At 39.8% G+C, this 16181-nt stretch overlaps 1 protein-coding gene and 1 pseudogene across 2 annotated transcripts; both read left to right on the top strand.

Annotated features, from left to right (window-relative positions):
* The first annotated feature begins 363 nt into the window (after positions 1-363).
* LOC311486506 (GTPase IMAP family member 7-like) lies at positions 364-1490 on the top strand (annotated as a pseudogene). Its single transcript has one exon. The product of its transcript is annotated as a GTPase IMAP family member 7-like (transcript).
* Positions 1491-5157: 3667 nt separating this feature from the next.
* LOC311486495 (GTPase IMAP family member 7) lies at positions 5158-7539 on the top strand (the record flags this gene model as incomplete). The annotated part of the gene is made up of 2 exons (XM_084542365.1): positions 5158-5244; positions 6506-7539. Exons 1-2 carry the CDS (start codon positions 5238-5240, stop codon positions 7537-7539), a joined length of 1041 nt encoding a protein of 346 aa, XP_084398491.1. The 5' UTR covers positions 5158-5237.
* Positions 7540-16181: the final 8642 nt, after the last annotated feature.

Below are 16181 nucleotides of genomic sequence, written 5' to 3'. Positions count from 1 at the left end.
ACACAGTCAGTTGAAAGACAACAGGACAACAAGAAACAAAACAGCACAGTAAATACATTTTTAAGAGTTTTGAGAATTTTTACTCTGATTTAAACATCATGTCTGGTATGTTAAGATAATTTATTCAAGTATCATCAATTATTTGTAAAACTCTCATCACTAAAGCACTCAAAGTTAACTAAATAATGTGGAAACGTGGAAACAGATGTGTGTTGATTTTCTACTTAAAGTTACGAAGATCCATGTTTATATTTTCAACTGAATCCAGCTTTCAGAGGTTAGTTGGACTAAAATGAATGTGCTCCTGTAACTGTGGTACATTTGACATTTTAACATTTTACCCAGAACCACAAACATGGGCATATGAGAAAACAAACAAAACACAAATGTATTTTAGTGACTCTGATACATTATATTTTCTAGAGTCTGATACGTGGAGGATTGTTCTGCTTGGAAAAACTGGAGCTGGTAAAAGTTGCCTCGGTAACACCATATTTGAAGAGGAAAGGTTCCCAGTCAACCACTCTTTCAACTCAAATACAAAAGAATGTAAAGCTGAAACCAAATTTGTCAACAGAAGAAACATCACTTTGATTGACACTCCTGGTTTCTTCGATACAGACGAGGAGGAGCTTAAGCCTGAGATAGTGAGGTGTATCACAGAGTGCGCTCCTGGGCCTCATGCTTTTCTCATTGTACTTAAAGTGGAGAGAATGACAAAGCACGAGAAAGATGTTATAAAGGAAGTACAAGAATATTTCTCTGAGGAAGTGTTCAAATATGCAACAGTAGTCTTTACTCACAGTGACCAGCTTCCAGAAGGACAGACCATTGAGGAGCATATCCACCAGAATAAGTTTTTGAGGGATCTGGTGAAAAAGTGTGGCAACCGGTGCCACGTTGTGGATAATAAATACTGGAATGGAAGACGAGAGAATGAATACAGGAGCAACAAGTTCCAGGTGGAGGAGCTACTCAACACAATAGATAAGACACTGCAGGCAAACAGAGGAATGTACTACACCAATGAGATGCTGCAAGCAGTGGAGGAAGCAGTAGAACAAGAGAGCAGGTTAATCAGACTGTCATCACCATACATGCATGATAAGGAGATCAGACAGAAGGCTAAAGTCGGAGTATTTAAGAGACTTGTAATCAGACTGACAGGCGTTGGAGTAGGTGCAGTGTTAGGAGCTCTCTTTGGTTTGGCAGGGGCTGGAATAATGATCGTAGGTTCAACGCAATCTCCAGTGTCAATGGCACTTAAAGCAGCAGGATTATCACAAACAGGGATATACATAGCAGGAGGGGCATGTGTTGCAGCAGGAGCAATGAGAGGTGGTTATATAGGATATAATGCAGTTGAGGGAGCAGAAACACCATGGGAAGAAGCAAAGATGGCAGCACAGGCTGTCAAAGAGGATGCCATGTCTGCCTTAGATAAGGCAGAAGAAATTGCTAAAAGGATGTCAAAGCTACACTTTGAATAAAAACCTACAATGAGCTCTTGGAGAATGTCAATAAGTAGCAGACACCTTGGCCATCTGTTCACATTACTCCTTGATATGCACTCCTTGGAAATACAATCTACTGAATCTTCCTTTTGAAAACACACTGCGAAATTTATATGAATTCATTGTTTAACAACTCTGTAACCTAAATAATATTATTCAGACCAGGTTTTGCAGATGTCTCATATTTGTATTTGAAGATTTTTTTATATATTGAATGTAACATTTGAGAAAATCCAAATAAACAGACTACATTTAGTTTATAGGTGGTCATAAACATACAAGAAAACAGCTTTGCATAATTACAGAATATGTCCTAAATACTTTAAATGTTCAAATGATTTCATGTCAAGATTTTTATTATTGTGTTTATGAAGATTATTATTTTTTTGTTAATCAGATCTAGGTCCTTAACTTTCATGTACTTTCCACTGCTTAAAACCATGTGAACCAGTTAGTTATTCATGTCTGAGTGATATGTTTGACATGTTCTTTTATTTCCTTCTTCTAAAGTATCAGACCAGGAACCATTATTTCTTGTTTCCTTTCATTTCCTGATCAGTACTTAACCGTGTGAGTTCTACCAGATTATGATCAGATTTACATAATTCATTGTGTTCTTGTTGTAAAATGGTGACAGACAGTGTGTGCTAAATACCAAATCGTTCCTGAGATAAACTGAGATAATTTGCTTTAATTTCATTGTTTATTATTTGTATTCATTCTCATTTATTTTTCTGTGTGGTTTGAATCAATAAATGTTCTCATTTTAGACCATGTTCTTGTCCCATGTGTTCCTTTAGAGTACAGACAGACATCATTTTAACAGGTAAGACTATTTCATCAGGATGCAGCCTGACACAGACACACACACAAAAACGCTTTAGGAACAACTGAATAAAAGGTGTTGACCTGGCCTCCACATGCTCACTGCCCTCAACTTCCTGCTTTACCTCACTGACCTCACCTACACAGCCAGATTGGTCTTTGTCACCGTCTGAGAAGAAAAGGAACCAAGAAGGGAGACACATTTGAGCTCTAAAGAACAGAAACAAAGGGGATAGAGTGGCTTTGAATCTGACAAGATCGGACAAAAAAATTACACAATTCCTTCTTTTTGTTTTTAATTGTAAAATACTGGTATTAAATGTGTTGTGTGTGTTTTCACAAAGAAGGCCCAAATATCAGAAGCTCTGTGTATGTTTGAATGTGACCACATGTGTCCAGTACAGTATGGAACTTGTAGTCAGAAATGATCTGTGTCAAGTGTGCAACACAATATAACATGAGAATGTGGGAATTTACATAATGTTGCGACCAAAAAAAGTCCACACACTGGAGCACAGAGGAGCTGGTTCATCGTTGTTTTTCATCACATTTAGGTTTTACCTTTGTTGTAACATTTCAGATGTAATTTGTATTAGTTGTATAGTTTAATCAAGAATCAGCTCGGTGTTGTGTAGCAGATTCAGGAAACGGACATCTTCACTGCCGTGCTCTGCAAAAGTAAACCCGTGTTACTCATCTTTGATCTCTAAAGTCCTACAGGAAGATGTCCGTGTCCCTGTGCAGAAACAGCAACCAATAAGCTTTGCCCCAGAACGCTGAATAGTTTTCACTTCCTGAATTTAGCTGAAGTCACCCCAACAGTAACATCAGGCACAGTTAGGCATGTATGCAGATCATTCTTTCTAGACACTGCTGCAGCACCTCGGTCAAACCAAATACCTGAAACTGTCAAGAATATGTCAGATTTCTGTTACCTTTCAAAAAGGGATCCACAAGGTCATAACATTTACTGTAATAAAACACTGTTCAGAGCAGTAATTCTACAACATGTCGCCACATTACATTCATTTGAGGACATAACTGACTGAAGTGTAAAGTGTACATTTTTTAAATATCCTTTCCATTACCTTTATAATGTCCTCTGACAAAGGCGAGCAGTATTATGGTACAGTGTCATCTACTATAGACCATTTGTTGTTGTGGCTACAGTCAGAGTCAGTGTTTTAGAGTTGTATTGAAGCTTTAACAGTCTGCAGTTCCTTAAATGTCCACTTGAGGCTGGCCACAAAGGTGAGTCAGTCCCCAAAGACCTCCATGTTAAAAAAGTCCAACTTCAGAGCAGAAATAAACATGTTTACAGCCTGGGATGAAAAGAAAAAGTTTTGGTCTCTACAGCTAATTGCCCCATTCACAATGTGAATCATTATACACTATCACTTTAAATTATATCAGGACACGCAGGACCAGAGGTTGAGCTAGACTTTTTCGTTGTCTGTCATTTTGACTGACAGGGTCATAAAAATCCTGTCATAATCTATTTTTACTCACCACTTTTTTAAAATGATAATAATGACATATTCAATAGCATTTAATTTTCATTCAATTTTCATTAACTTTAAGTACTTTTTCAGAACAGTATTGACTTGAAATGGTAAAAATAAATAAATTTGGGCTGCCGGCCAGCAGCCGACAAGTCTTGCGCTAAAAGTTCTTGGATGGCACCGTAGGGTTGAAGTGCTTCGGTGGTATGAAAACTCTTTTATTTTTGCACAATTTGCCTAAAACTCCGCTTTTATTAAAACTTCCATCAGGTAGTTTTTTTGGTAGCCGTTAGCCGCATAAACATAGACATATATACATATAGACATATATACATATATTGTCTATATGTATATGGTTAACCGAGCTCTGACGTGTGCATCAGTGTACTCGGTGTACCAGGAAATCGTGCACCGACAAAAGTATGTTTGGAATACAAATGGCGATTAGACAAGAGCCAATTAATAACGTCACTCGCCATCAAGTGGTCAGGGGTGTCACAGTTTTAAAAAAACTATCAATGACGGAAAATATTCAGTTAACGCGACAGCTGCACAGGACCCTCACAGCTCACCAGCTGTCTGTTTAGGTGTCGCCTGCCAACTTCATCTCCGACCATGTTCTACCTCTTTGACCACATTTGAATTAGCCGGGAGTTAGGTGGGCTCCACCAAGATGGCTACGGCCAGCGTCACCACACTGAGCTTCAGATCTGCTCTTTATCAATCCTATGGCTGACATCCAGGAGGGTACGTCCATCTTTATTGTATATGGTCAAGTCATGTTTCCATCAGACACATTTCTCAGAGGAAGCCTCTACACAAATGATACTTTAAACTGATTCACTGTGTTTCCTTGTTCCACTTTCTTTGCTGACTGTACATAATCTAAATGAGTATTGTTTCTGTTTTGATAATAATATAGTGTTAAATGATTTCTTTAATGTGTGGTTTTGATTGCAGAATCTGCTTTCTAGAGATCTTGCATTCTCTTGGCTAGTTGTTGCGTAATCAAACTGAGGTTTTGGATGCGAGTAATTTTGTGCTATTTTTGAAAAATGTGCAAGGAGTCTATTCTGAGTGTACATAAATTAACTTTCCTGTAAAACACCATCACTGACAGTTTGCCAAACAACATTTTAAAGGAACATTGAACAGCTGTGACTTGTCACATCCCACTAACACACCCATTTACTTTCCTTTACCCATATAACACACACAAACCAGAACACGTGATTATTAAACCCATCCTGTGAGATGCTTGTGACTGTATATAACTTGGACGCAGTGCAGCAACCAAGCCAAAAGTGAAACAAAACCTCTGTTAAACCAGCTTTGTGTGAGACAGGAGACGAGACAATCAGAAGAATCTCCTGGCTGTGCTGATTTTCTTCTCATCATGGATGGTGAGTAAGATTTAATTCTTTTAGTCACTCTGTGTCTGGACATTTGACTTTTGATGTACACAGCAGTTTATACTTTCCCTGGATGTGAATGAATTGTCATGACTTTTATTCTGTGTTTGAGAAGAGGAAAATGTTTGATACTGGGAATCATTTTGTTTCATTTGACAGTCTAAACATCAGCCTGTTGCCACTCTCTCCTCACTATACCCTGAACTTGGGGCATCCATTTTCAAAATTCCACTGCCCTGCTCTATCAGTTCCATTTATGGTGAAAAACATGTTTTGATAGTTACTCACCACTACAGACCAGGAGCACCCCACAAGAGCTACAGTTTGGGAGATTCTCTGACCCAGTTGTTTAACTATCAATCGTTTGCCCTTGTCACAGTCACTAAAATCCTTTCACTTCCTCTTCCCCTCTGAGGACAAAATGTCCACAGGCTGCCTGACATATCTCACTGATGGGATAAATACTTCAACTTTCAGCAGTGATAATGTTCTGGCTGATTGGGGTATTTAAGTTATGCTGATAGGACATGGACTATTGAGGGAAACCCACAAATAATAAAAAGTGACCCTACATATTTCAGAATCTAAGAAAGCTTGTGTAAACGAAAGCAGCGTTTAGCCTTTACTTTCAGAACTGACTCCACCTCTGAAACTAAAAAACTGGAAGTTCAATATGAACAAGATAAATTCTGATAAACTGATGCACGCATTTGAATTCTATGCTGACACAGTCAGTTAAAAGAAAGCAGAGGAACAAGAAACAAAAAGCACAGCAAATACATTTTGTTGAGTGTTGAGAAATTTTCACTCCGATTTAAACATCATGATGGTTGAGTTAAGATAATTTATTCAAGTATTATCAATTATTATTCGTAAAACTCTCATCACTAAAGCACTTTCAAGTGAACTAAATACAATAGACTGTAATGCTGATTTGGCAATATGTTCATACATAGGTCAACATCTTGGCAACATATTCACACAAGTTGTTTGGAAACGTGGAAACAGATGTGTGTTGATTTTTTACTTAAAGTTAGGAAAATCCATGTTTACATTTCAACTGAATCCTGCTTTCAGAGGTTAGTTGGACTAAAATGAATGTGCTCCTGTAACTGTGGGACATTGTGCATTTTAGCATTTCACCCTGAACCACAAACATGGGCAAATTTCTCACTGAAACAGATTTTGTTCTATGAGAAAACAAATAAAACACAATGTATTTTAGTGACTCTGATACATTATTCTCTTCTAGAGTCTGATACATGGAGGATTGTTCTGCTTGGAAAAACTGGAGCTGGTAAAAGCAAGCTGGGCAACACCATATTTGATGAGGAAAGGTTCCCAGTCAACCACTCTTTCAGCTCAGGAACAAAAGAATGTAAAGCTGAAACCAAATCTGTCAACGGAAGAAACATCACTCTGATTGACACTCCTGGTTTCTTTGATAGAGACGTGCCTGAGGAGGAGCTTAAGGCTGAGATAGTGAGGTGTATGACAGAGTGCGCTCCTGGGCCTCATGCTTTTCTCATTGTACTTAAAGTGGAGAAAATTACAGAGCATGAGAAAGATGTTATAAAGAAAATACAAGAATATTTCTCTGAGGAAGTGTTCAAATATGTAACAGTAGTCTTTACTCACGGTGACCAGCTTCCAGAAGGACAGACCATTGAGGACTATGTCCACCAGAATGAGTTTGTGAGGGATCTGGTGAAAAAGTGTGGAAACCGGTGCCACGTTGTGGATAATAAATACTGGAATGGAAGACGAGAGAATGAATACAGGAGCAACAAGTTCCAGGTGGAGGAGCTACTCAACACAATAGATAAGACACTGCAGGCAAACAGAGGAATGTACTACACCAATGAGATGCTGCAAACAGTGGAGGAAGCAGTACAACAAGAGAGCAGGTTAATTAGACAGTCATCACCAGACATGTATGGGAAGGAAGTCAGACAGCTGGCTAAAGACAGAGTATCTGAGAGACTTAAACTCAGACTGACAGGCATTGGAATAGGTGTATTGTTAGGAATTCTTCTTGGTGTGGCAGGGGCTGGAATAATTATCGGAACTTCAGTGGTGTCATTGCCACTTACAGCGGTAGGAGTTGGAGTAGTAGGGGTATGTGTTGCAGCAGGAGCAGTGACAGGTGGTTATAAAGGATATGATGCAGTTGAGGGAGCAGAAACACTAGGGGAAGCAGTAAATATGGCAAAAGAGGCTGTCAAAGAGGATGCCATGTCTATCTTAGATATTTTTAAAGGGATATTAAAGCCAGACTCTAAATAAGGTAAAAAGCTACAATGAGCTCTTGGAGAATGTCAATATGTAGCAGACACCTTGGCCACGTGTTGACATTACTCCTTGATATGCATTCCTTGGAAATAGAATCTACTGAATCTTTCTTTTGAAAACACATTGCGAAATGTATATGAATTCATTGTTTAACAGCTCTGTAACCTAAATAATATTTTTCAGTCTAGGTTTTGCAGATGTCTCATATTTGTATTTGATGATTTTTTTATATACTGAAGAAAATCCAAATAAACAGACTACATTTAGTTGATTAGTGGTCCCAAACATACAAGATAACAGCTTTACATAATTACAGAATATGTCCTAAATACTTTAAATGTTTCAATAATGTCATGTCAGCACTTTTATTATTGTGTTTATGAAGATTATTATTTTTATTTTTTTGTTAATCAGATCAAGGTCCTTATCTTTCATGTACATTCCACTGTTTAAAACCATGTGAACCAGTTACTTATTCATGTCTGAGTGATATGTTTGATATGTTCTTTTATTTCCTTCTTCTGAGTTCTACTGAAGGGTTGAGTCATGTGCTCTTTTCATTCTATCGTCTAATATCAAAATATAGTCCAGATTATGATCAGATTTACATAATTCATGTTGTGTTCTTGTTGTAAAATGGTGACAGACAGTCTTTGCTAAATACCAAATCCTAATGTTGTAGTCAAGACCACCTAACCCAAGACCAAGTCAAGACCAAGACCGAGGAGGAGCGAGACCAAACTGAATAAACAGAAGCATTAGTCTATTTGTCATATTGAAAAATGAATTTATTTCAAACTGTTGGTAAGGCCAGCTGGCCAATCTTCAAACACACTTCACCCTCGCCCTGGGTATAACCAAGTTTTTCAGATGGTTATACACACACACATAGGCCTATACATTGGTTGAACAATTTTAATTATCTTTATGTTATTGCTTTATATTAGGGATGCACCTAAATGAAAATTCTTGGCTGAAACCGAAAACTGAAAACCGAAACACTGAAAGAAATTATAATGCCAACCAGTAGCGGTTTTAGGCACGGGCGAACTGGGCAGCCGCCATTTTTTCTTGACACAAGGGGGGCGGCACGAGCACTTGGAAAAAAATAAACAAATAAATCTGCGTCGCAACATGGTTTTCTATTATCTGTCATATCTGTGTGGAGAATTGGCAAATCGTCGCCCCCTGCAGCTGCAGGCGCCCCTGCTGCTGAGAAGGTGCCGTGCACAGAAGGTGTGTGTGAGAAAGGGAAAGGGGAGAGGGGCAGTTCACCTCTGGGTCTCTCCCAGCTTGAACGGACGGGGGGGTCCACTTTATAAAAGGGCTAAAGTCAGTCACACCTTGACTTTCTTCCATATAACGCACATTTCATTCATAATATTATAAATACAGGCCTATAACGTCTGCACGTTTTTATGAATTGTGTGAAATGGCCAAATAAAATAAGATTACAAAACGATTATGTGGTCACCACGGTGAATTGGTTTGGTCTTGACTTCTGGTCGTGAGTGACAGCGCTGGGGGATGGAAATCTGTTGATTGTCGAGTGTCAAATAAAAGATAAAGGTATGCTATGTTCTCTCTGTATGATTACAGTATTTACGTCATGAATAAAGGGATTATCGTTTGTTAACCTTTTTGCTATGATGCTTGCAATGCTTATACAACAGTAATTCGTCTTAACAAACACCAGATCTCGCCCGGGGTGTAATTCAATGTAGAACCGCCACTGATGCCAACTAAATCCCACATTTTCTATGACAGAACGGCTGAGCATCAGACAGTGATTCCCAAAGTGTGGCGGGGGTGTGCGAGCTGCCTCTAGGGGGTGCGCGAATTGAAAAATGTAATAGCGGAGAAGAAGTTATCTCCTTCTACGTACTGTATATGCACACCTAGCTGAGCTACCTGCGCTGCTTTTGAAAATCTTCAGATGGATTTTATTTATTTTTTTTATCTGTTCCTGAGCCTATGCTCTTTGTTGTTTCTGCTGTGGGCCGTGTGTAACTTTATTGCAAATTAATTACAATTATTGGTGTTCTAATTTTATTTCCATAACCGCTGTGTTATAACGACGGGGTTGTGTTAGCTCCATGGTCATTGCTGATCCAAGGCAATGAATTACATAATCTTTTCTGTAATGCCACTTGCCTTGGCACCATCACTGGGAAACGTCCTTGCCTTTTCAAAAAGGTCCGCCACAGACGGAGTAGGCGTGCTCGGAGCGATTTTCCTCCATGTTGGCCCTTCCAGGCAACCCCGTGCTGGCTGCGGTTTTTGCTCACGTCATTACAAAAATCACATGGTCTCGACTGGTCTTGACAAAAAATCCAGAGTCCAGCACGACCGAGACCGAGACAAGACCGAGTAAAAATGCAGCCGATTCCGAGACAAGACCAAGACCTTGAAAATGCGGTCTCGAGACCGGTCTTGTGTACTACAACACTATGGTTTGGATCAATAAATGTTCTCATTTTAGACCACGTTCTTGTCCCATGTGTTCCTTTAGAGTACAGACAGACATCATTTTAACAGGTAAGACTATTTCATCAGGATGCAGCCTGACACAGACACACACACAAAAACGCTTTGAACAACTGAATAAAAGGTGTTGACCTGGCCTCCACATTCACTAGATCCCAAACTGATCAAGTATCTGTGGGATGATCCACAGAGGCCCCTCCTCTCAACCCACAGGACCCAAAGGCCCCCACTAACAACATCCTGTTGCCAGACACCACAGGACACCCTCAGAAGACCCATGTCCATTCTCTGATGAGTCACAACTGTTTTGAAAAGGTCGGGGAGAGCCGGGACAGTTGAAACACTTTTCAGTTAAACGTCGTTTTCAAAGATAAGGTTACAGATATATTTTTTTTGTGTGTAAAAAAACAACTCATATATGTGTTCTCTTAGTATAATGTGTTATTCGGTACAAATATAGAATGATTTAGGTAAAAAATGACTTTGAATGGTTGTGCTTTGTTATACGCGGGACGACTGAAACACAGGGGTGGGACAGATGAAACAGAACAGCTTAAACGGCGACTATTCATCTAATGCTTGTTTTTATAAACAATGCTTGACAAGTACCTTACGTCCATACTGTTAAAAACATATTTTGAAATTTATTTGTAATTTAAAGATCCATATTAACCATTTTTGTTCTGTCGCTCAATAAACAATAAGCGATAAGCCTATGCACATTTTGCGTTATCTTTCTAATAGGATAATTTTACTAAGACACATCCGTTTACAGTTCATTTTCTTACATTTCTTCCTTGAGTCATATTGAGTGCTTGAGGCCAGAATAGCCTGTTATTATGAAGAAAACGAGGTCAACTGGAAGACGTTAAACTTCTTCCAACTTTCCTGATAATTATGGGCATCTCGTGCAAGATTCTTCCTTTCCGTCGCGACCAGCATGGTGTGCACTCGACCCATCGCCCTCAGTTAAGTAAATAATATTGTTGTAAATGGTCTAGATGATGAAAATAATGTATGTATACATTTATAATGTATGTATTCTTATTCTTGGCATTTTCTGTAGGTTCATATCATTAAATAACTATTAAACATCGAAAACACATCTTAAGCACTAAAAATGTTTTTATTATTTATTGCAAAACACTCTTTATTGAATGCTTTAACATGGACTACATTCGTAGCAGTTTTCCTATGATCATTGTAGCGGGACGGTTGAAACAAGTGTTTCAATCGTCCCGACAGCGCCTCCTGCCACTTAAACCTATCTTGTCCTTAAACTAAAAAACTCTGATCTTGCACACTTATGGATGTGTTGTAGTACTAATACACCTGTCGTATTATCATTACAATGACACATGAAACAATAAATACAAGTTGTAAGTAAAAAAAAAGTACCGCACGAAAGAATTCAAAACCGTACTCAAAAACAGCTTTCTGACTCTAACTTCACAACGGCATGACGTAAACAAGAATTTTTTTCTCGGGTTTAGTTGGCATTGCGTGCTCTACGTGCTGACGAAGTTTGATACATATGACGTGAGTGGTTTTCGAGGAAATCGCAGTGTTTCATCCGTCCCGTGTTTCAACTGTCCCGGCTCTCCCCTACCTTATGTCCATATTGTTAAAAACGTATTTTGAAATTTATTTTAATTTAAAGACCCATATTAACCATTTTTGTGCTGTCTGGCAGGCATGGAGAACAGTTGGTTCTTGGAACGACGTCGCTTCAGAGCCGGAGCAACTGCTGCAGGGGTGGAGGTAGGGCCAACTGCAGCAGAGGAGGCGACAGCGGGGATGGAGAACAGTCGCTTTGGTGCTTTCTTCAGAAGACGCTGCTCCTGTTCCCTCTCCAAAGCCTCCTTGACTGGGGTGTCCGTAGGGATCGCAGTTGTCCTGGAACGTTAAATAGGACATTGGCAATAATTATATTAATTTATATAGGCCTAAGTTATTGTATCATGTTTTAATGTGATGATAGTTAAACAACTTGGAATTCACTGCACATGACAAGTCAAACACTAAACTTCACTTGCCTCCTTCTTCCTTTCTTATTTGTTTTCCTAGGACCAGGCTGAGGAAAGGGACGGACTGCCCCCGGGTTGAAATCTTGGGCAGCTTCAAGGATGGAAGGATGAACTTTTTTTAAAGAACTGGTTAATCTTAATTGTAACATTCATTCTTATTTATTTATTTAAATACATTTATTTATGTGTACATATATATATATTCACATATTCACATTCATTCATTTAATGTACCTGGAGTCACAGAGGGTTCCGGCACCTGCTCTGCACTGTATGATGGGGTAGGAGGTGGGGGAGGAGGGCGGTCTGTCACGAATGACGACGCAAAGACTTCCTTTTCAAAGATCCTGGGATTCAGGGGCCAGATCCCAGTGCAGTAGAACCCAGCCGCCAGGTTCGATAGAGTTGCCGCCAGGGGTAGTGTTGCTGCCACCAGGGAGGGGATGTCATAAATTATAATATATGCTGGCCTGGATGGTTTTTCATCCACAGGTCTGCAGCTTCATTTACGTAGTGCTTGAGTGGCCCAAACACACTTCGGTCCAGGGGCTGGAGGCGGTGGGAACAGTGAGGTGGGAAGGACAACATCACGATCCCATGTGCCCTGCAGAAATCTATTGCTGCTACTGAAATATGTGAGTGATGGTTATCCAGCAGTGGCAGCAACATGGATTCTTTGGATACACGGGTGTGGGCAACAAAGTGCTTGAGGAAAAGCAAAAACTCTTCCTCTTGCATCCACCCGGATCCATTGGAAGCCCCCTATGGAGCCAGCCGGACCATCCCTGATGAAATGGTCCTTGTACCTTTTCCTCGGGAAGATAAAGAACGGGGGGACTTGGTTACCCTGCGCGTTACCCGCGAAGGCAATGGAGACCAATGTCCCCCTCTCCGCGGAGGTCATAGCGCCTACCTGGCGCTCCCCCGTGGCGGCTACCACTTTATTTGGCACCTGCACAGTGGTAATGCCTGCAGAAACAAACTTTTAAATTAACTTAAGAATGTGTATATAGTTAGACTAGTATTTATTCATGTAATTATTTATTTATGGATGTATTGTATTTATGTATTTATGTATTTATTTATTTATTAACATGAGTTTCATGAATATACCTGTTTCGTCCACATTCCAAATGTCCTTTGCAGTAAATTTGTGGCGGTCTAGGACCTTTTGTAAATTCTGGAAGAAGGACATCACGTTGACTTCATTGAAGCTGGTGGCACGCTGCATGCTAGCGGCTTGGGGGCGTCGGATGGACAGGGAGGTGGCACGCTCTAGAAAGGCAGTCTTTTCCTGCCGTCTCCTTTTCCTCCCAGGAGGCTTGGCATTTGCAGCCAAACCTTATTGCAAGCTGAAACGCAAGCCTGCGTACCTGAGGTCAGGAAAGACATTTTTAATCACTGTTTTGTATTCATATTTATCTGTATATAGTTCTGTATTTATTAGTAGGCTAGTTCTGAAATGTGAATAAATACTGTGTTTCCCTGTTGTCTTCACACTGACCTCTTTAGGGCTCAACCCCAAGTAAATAGCAGCTGCTCTTTTCAGGTATGCCTGAAGCTTGCCTTCCTGCTCTTTGCTGAACACCCTGTTGTTTGGGTTGAGATATCCTGGGGGCCTAACCTGTCGCTGAGTTGCCTCAGCTCTCCTCTTTGCGTATCTCGACAAGGTGACATAGCTGATGCCATAGGTTTCTGCTGCAGACCTGATGCTGACCTCCTTGGACACTACATCTATATATGCTCTCTCAAATACCTCTGGCTCAACCTCTCCTCTTCTTGTTTTTCGCGTTCTTATTCTTGGCATTTTCTGTAGGTTCATATCATTAAATAACTATTAAACATCGAAAACACATCTTAAGCACTAAAAATGTTTTTATTATTTATTGCAAAACACTCTTTATTGAATGCTTTAACACGTAGTTTGACTACATTCGTAGCGGTTTTCCTATGATCATTGTACCGACAGCGCCTCCTGCCACTTAAACCTATCTTGTCTAAAAAACTCTGATCTTGCACAGTTATGGATGTGTTGTAGTACTAATACACCTGTCGTATTATCATTACAATGACACATGAAACAATAAATACAAGTTGTAAGTCAAAAAAAAGTACCGCACGAAAGAATTCACTTACCGTACTCAAAAACAGCTTTCCGACTCTAATTTCACAACGGCATGACATAAACAAGAATTTTTTTCGCGGGTTTAGTTGGCATTGCGTGCTCTACGTGCTGACGAAGTTTGATACATATGACGTGAGTGGTTTTCGAGGAAATCGCAGTGTTTCATCTGTCCCGTGTTTCAACTGTCCCGGCTCTCCCCTATTTAAATAAATAAATAGACCGATTTAAAAAGCTTTACAACAAGTACACTGTAAAACGTAATTGTATATCTTACTTTAAAAAAAAAAGTGACCTTTACTCATTCCAGCTTACTCTGTTGACTATCCTCACTTAAACTTAATAAAGACAACTTTCTACTGAGGCAAGTAATCGAACTCATCAGCTGCAAGTAACCTGTACTTAAGGGTATGAGTGGGCAAGACGCATCTGCATAACCAGCAGAAACTCGGCATCATTCGGCAGCTCTCGTTGACCGCACATGCGCAGTTGCCCGCTGACGAGTGACGACGATGTGCTTTGAATGAAGCGGCAAACCGTAAACAACAAGACGGTTGCTGCAGCTAAGTAGTGTCACGGTAAGTTTCACTGGTTTTCTGTGTAGCAAACTTATAGTCGTTATCTTTGCCAGGTAATTTATCCGTAAGTCCAGGTTTGGAGGTTAACTTTATGTTTAATGATTTAGCCAAGACAAGACAAGAGACAAGAGTTGGTGAACTTGGAGCCTCCAGGGACACAACGGGAAGGTGGCCAGCACTCTTTACAGAGGGTCAGGTAATTTAAAACTCTTCCTATCTTTTATGCATTACGTTTTTTAGTTCTCTTATAATTCATTGTTTGTCACATTAACTTACAGAATTAGCTTCAGCGTCCTGCTAGTGAAAAGTAGTCCTAAGAGGTCCAATATCACTATATCTCAAATATTAATTTGTCATACTTTTCCTTCAGATTCTGGCAGAGTTCTGTCGCTTGTCAAGCAAAAACCTGAATACAGAATTCTTCAAAGAACTTGACAAATACACCCCTCGCTTCTTTGAGATTTTCAAGTGCAAGTGTTGGCCAGAAACTTCAGAAGTATCTGCAACAAGTCAGACCAGAGGTAAGTTTCTCAGATACAAAGTAATTAATTTTTCATCATGTGGGGAACAAAATACACAACCCTGTTGTGTGTGCAGAGCTATTAATTGATTATTCTTTACCACAGGAGTGATGTGTGTTTGACATGATTTTTCAGAGTACAGATATTACTGCAGTCCTCCGTGGTCTTCCTGTGATCCTTGGAGATGAGAACACAGACTTCTTCAAAACATGCTTTGTAAGTCATCTTTATTACAATTATTTTTTTTTTTAATTCCACACCACAGGATGTCCACTCTATTTAATTCTGCTCTGTTACTTTGATAGCTTTAGTTGTTCACTGTTCTTCCACTCAGCCTCAATCAGTGCTGCTGTGCTTCTTACGTGATGCACTGATGACCTATCCCCAATCAGAACACTTTTAGTGGTATCTGCTGTCTTTCGAAAGGATTCAGTGGCAGTTCTCTAGCATCACTCCATGTGAAACCCAAATGTCTTCAAGAACAAAAAAAGTACAATGAATTTCACTTAGCTAATTTTTAGTACTTTCACTTCGCTGATTTTAAGTAGAGGGGTTCTACTGATATCTCTTATGACCCGTATGAAGTGCAACACGTAGTTAAACACAAAAATGTTTTGAACTTTCCCTTGCAACAACATCGACACTTATTTATCGCTGATGCTCTTGGGAAATGTGCTCGCTATACTGTCACAGGAGGCTGATGAGTGGACTGCCATGGGTGTGACAGCTGCAAACTGTAGGAGTTTCACATTCCTGTACTACACTGGAAGTTTACTTATCAGCCTCCTTTCGTAGTAGCGAGTACATTGCCCAGAAGCTGCAGTGATGAAGAAGTGTTACGTTGTACTTTTAGTGGCTGTCTTGTGTTTTCTGCCATAGAAATTCAAGGTGACATCTGATA

This window comes from Chelon labrosus (assembly GCF_963514085.1).
Source record: "Chelon labrosus genome assembly, chromosome: 1".
Lineage (NCBI taxonomy): Eukaryota > Metazoa > Chordata > Actinopteri > Mugiliformes > Mugilidae > Chelon > Chelon labrosus.
Note: the sequence above shows the minus strand (reverse complement) of the source record. Positions and strands in the feature narration are given on the sequence as shown.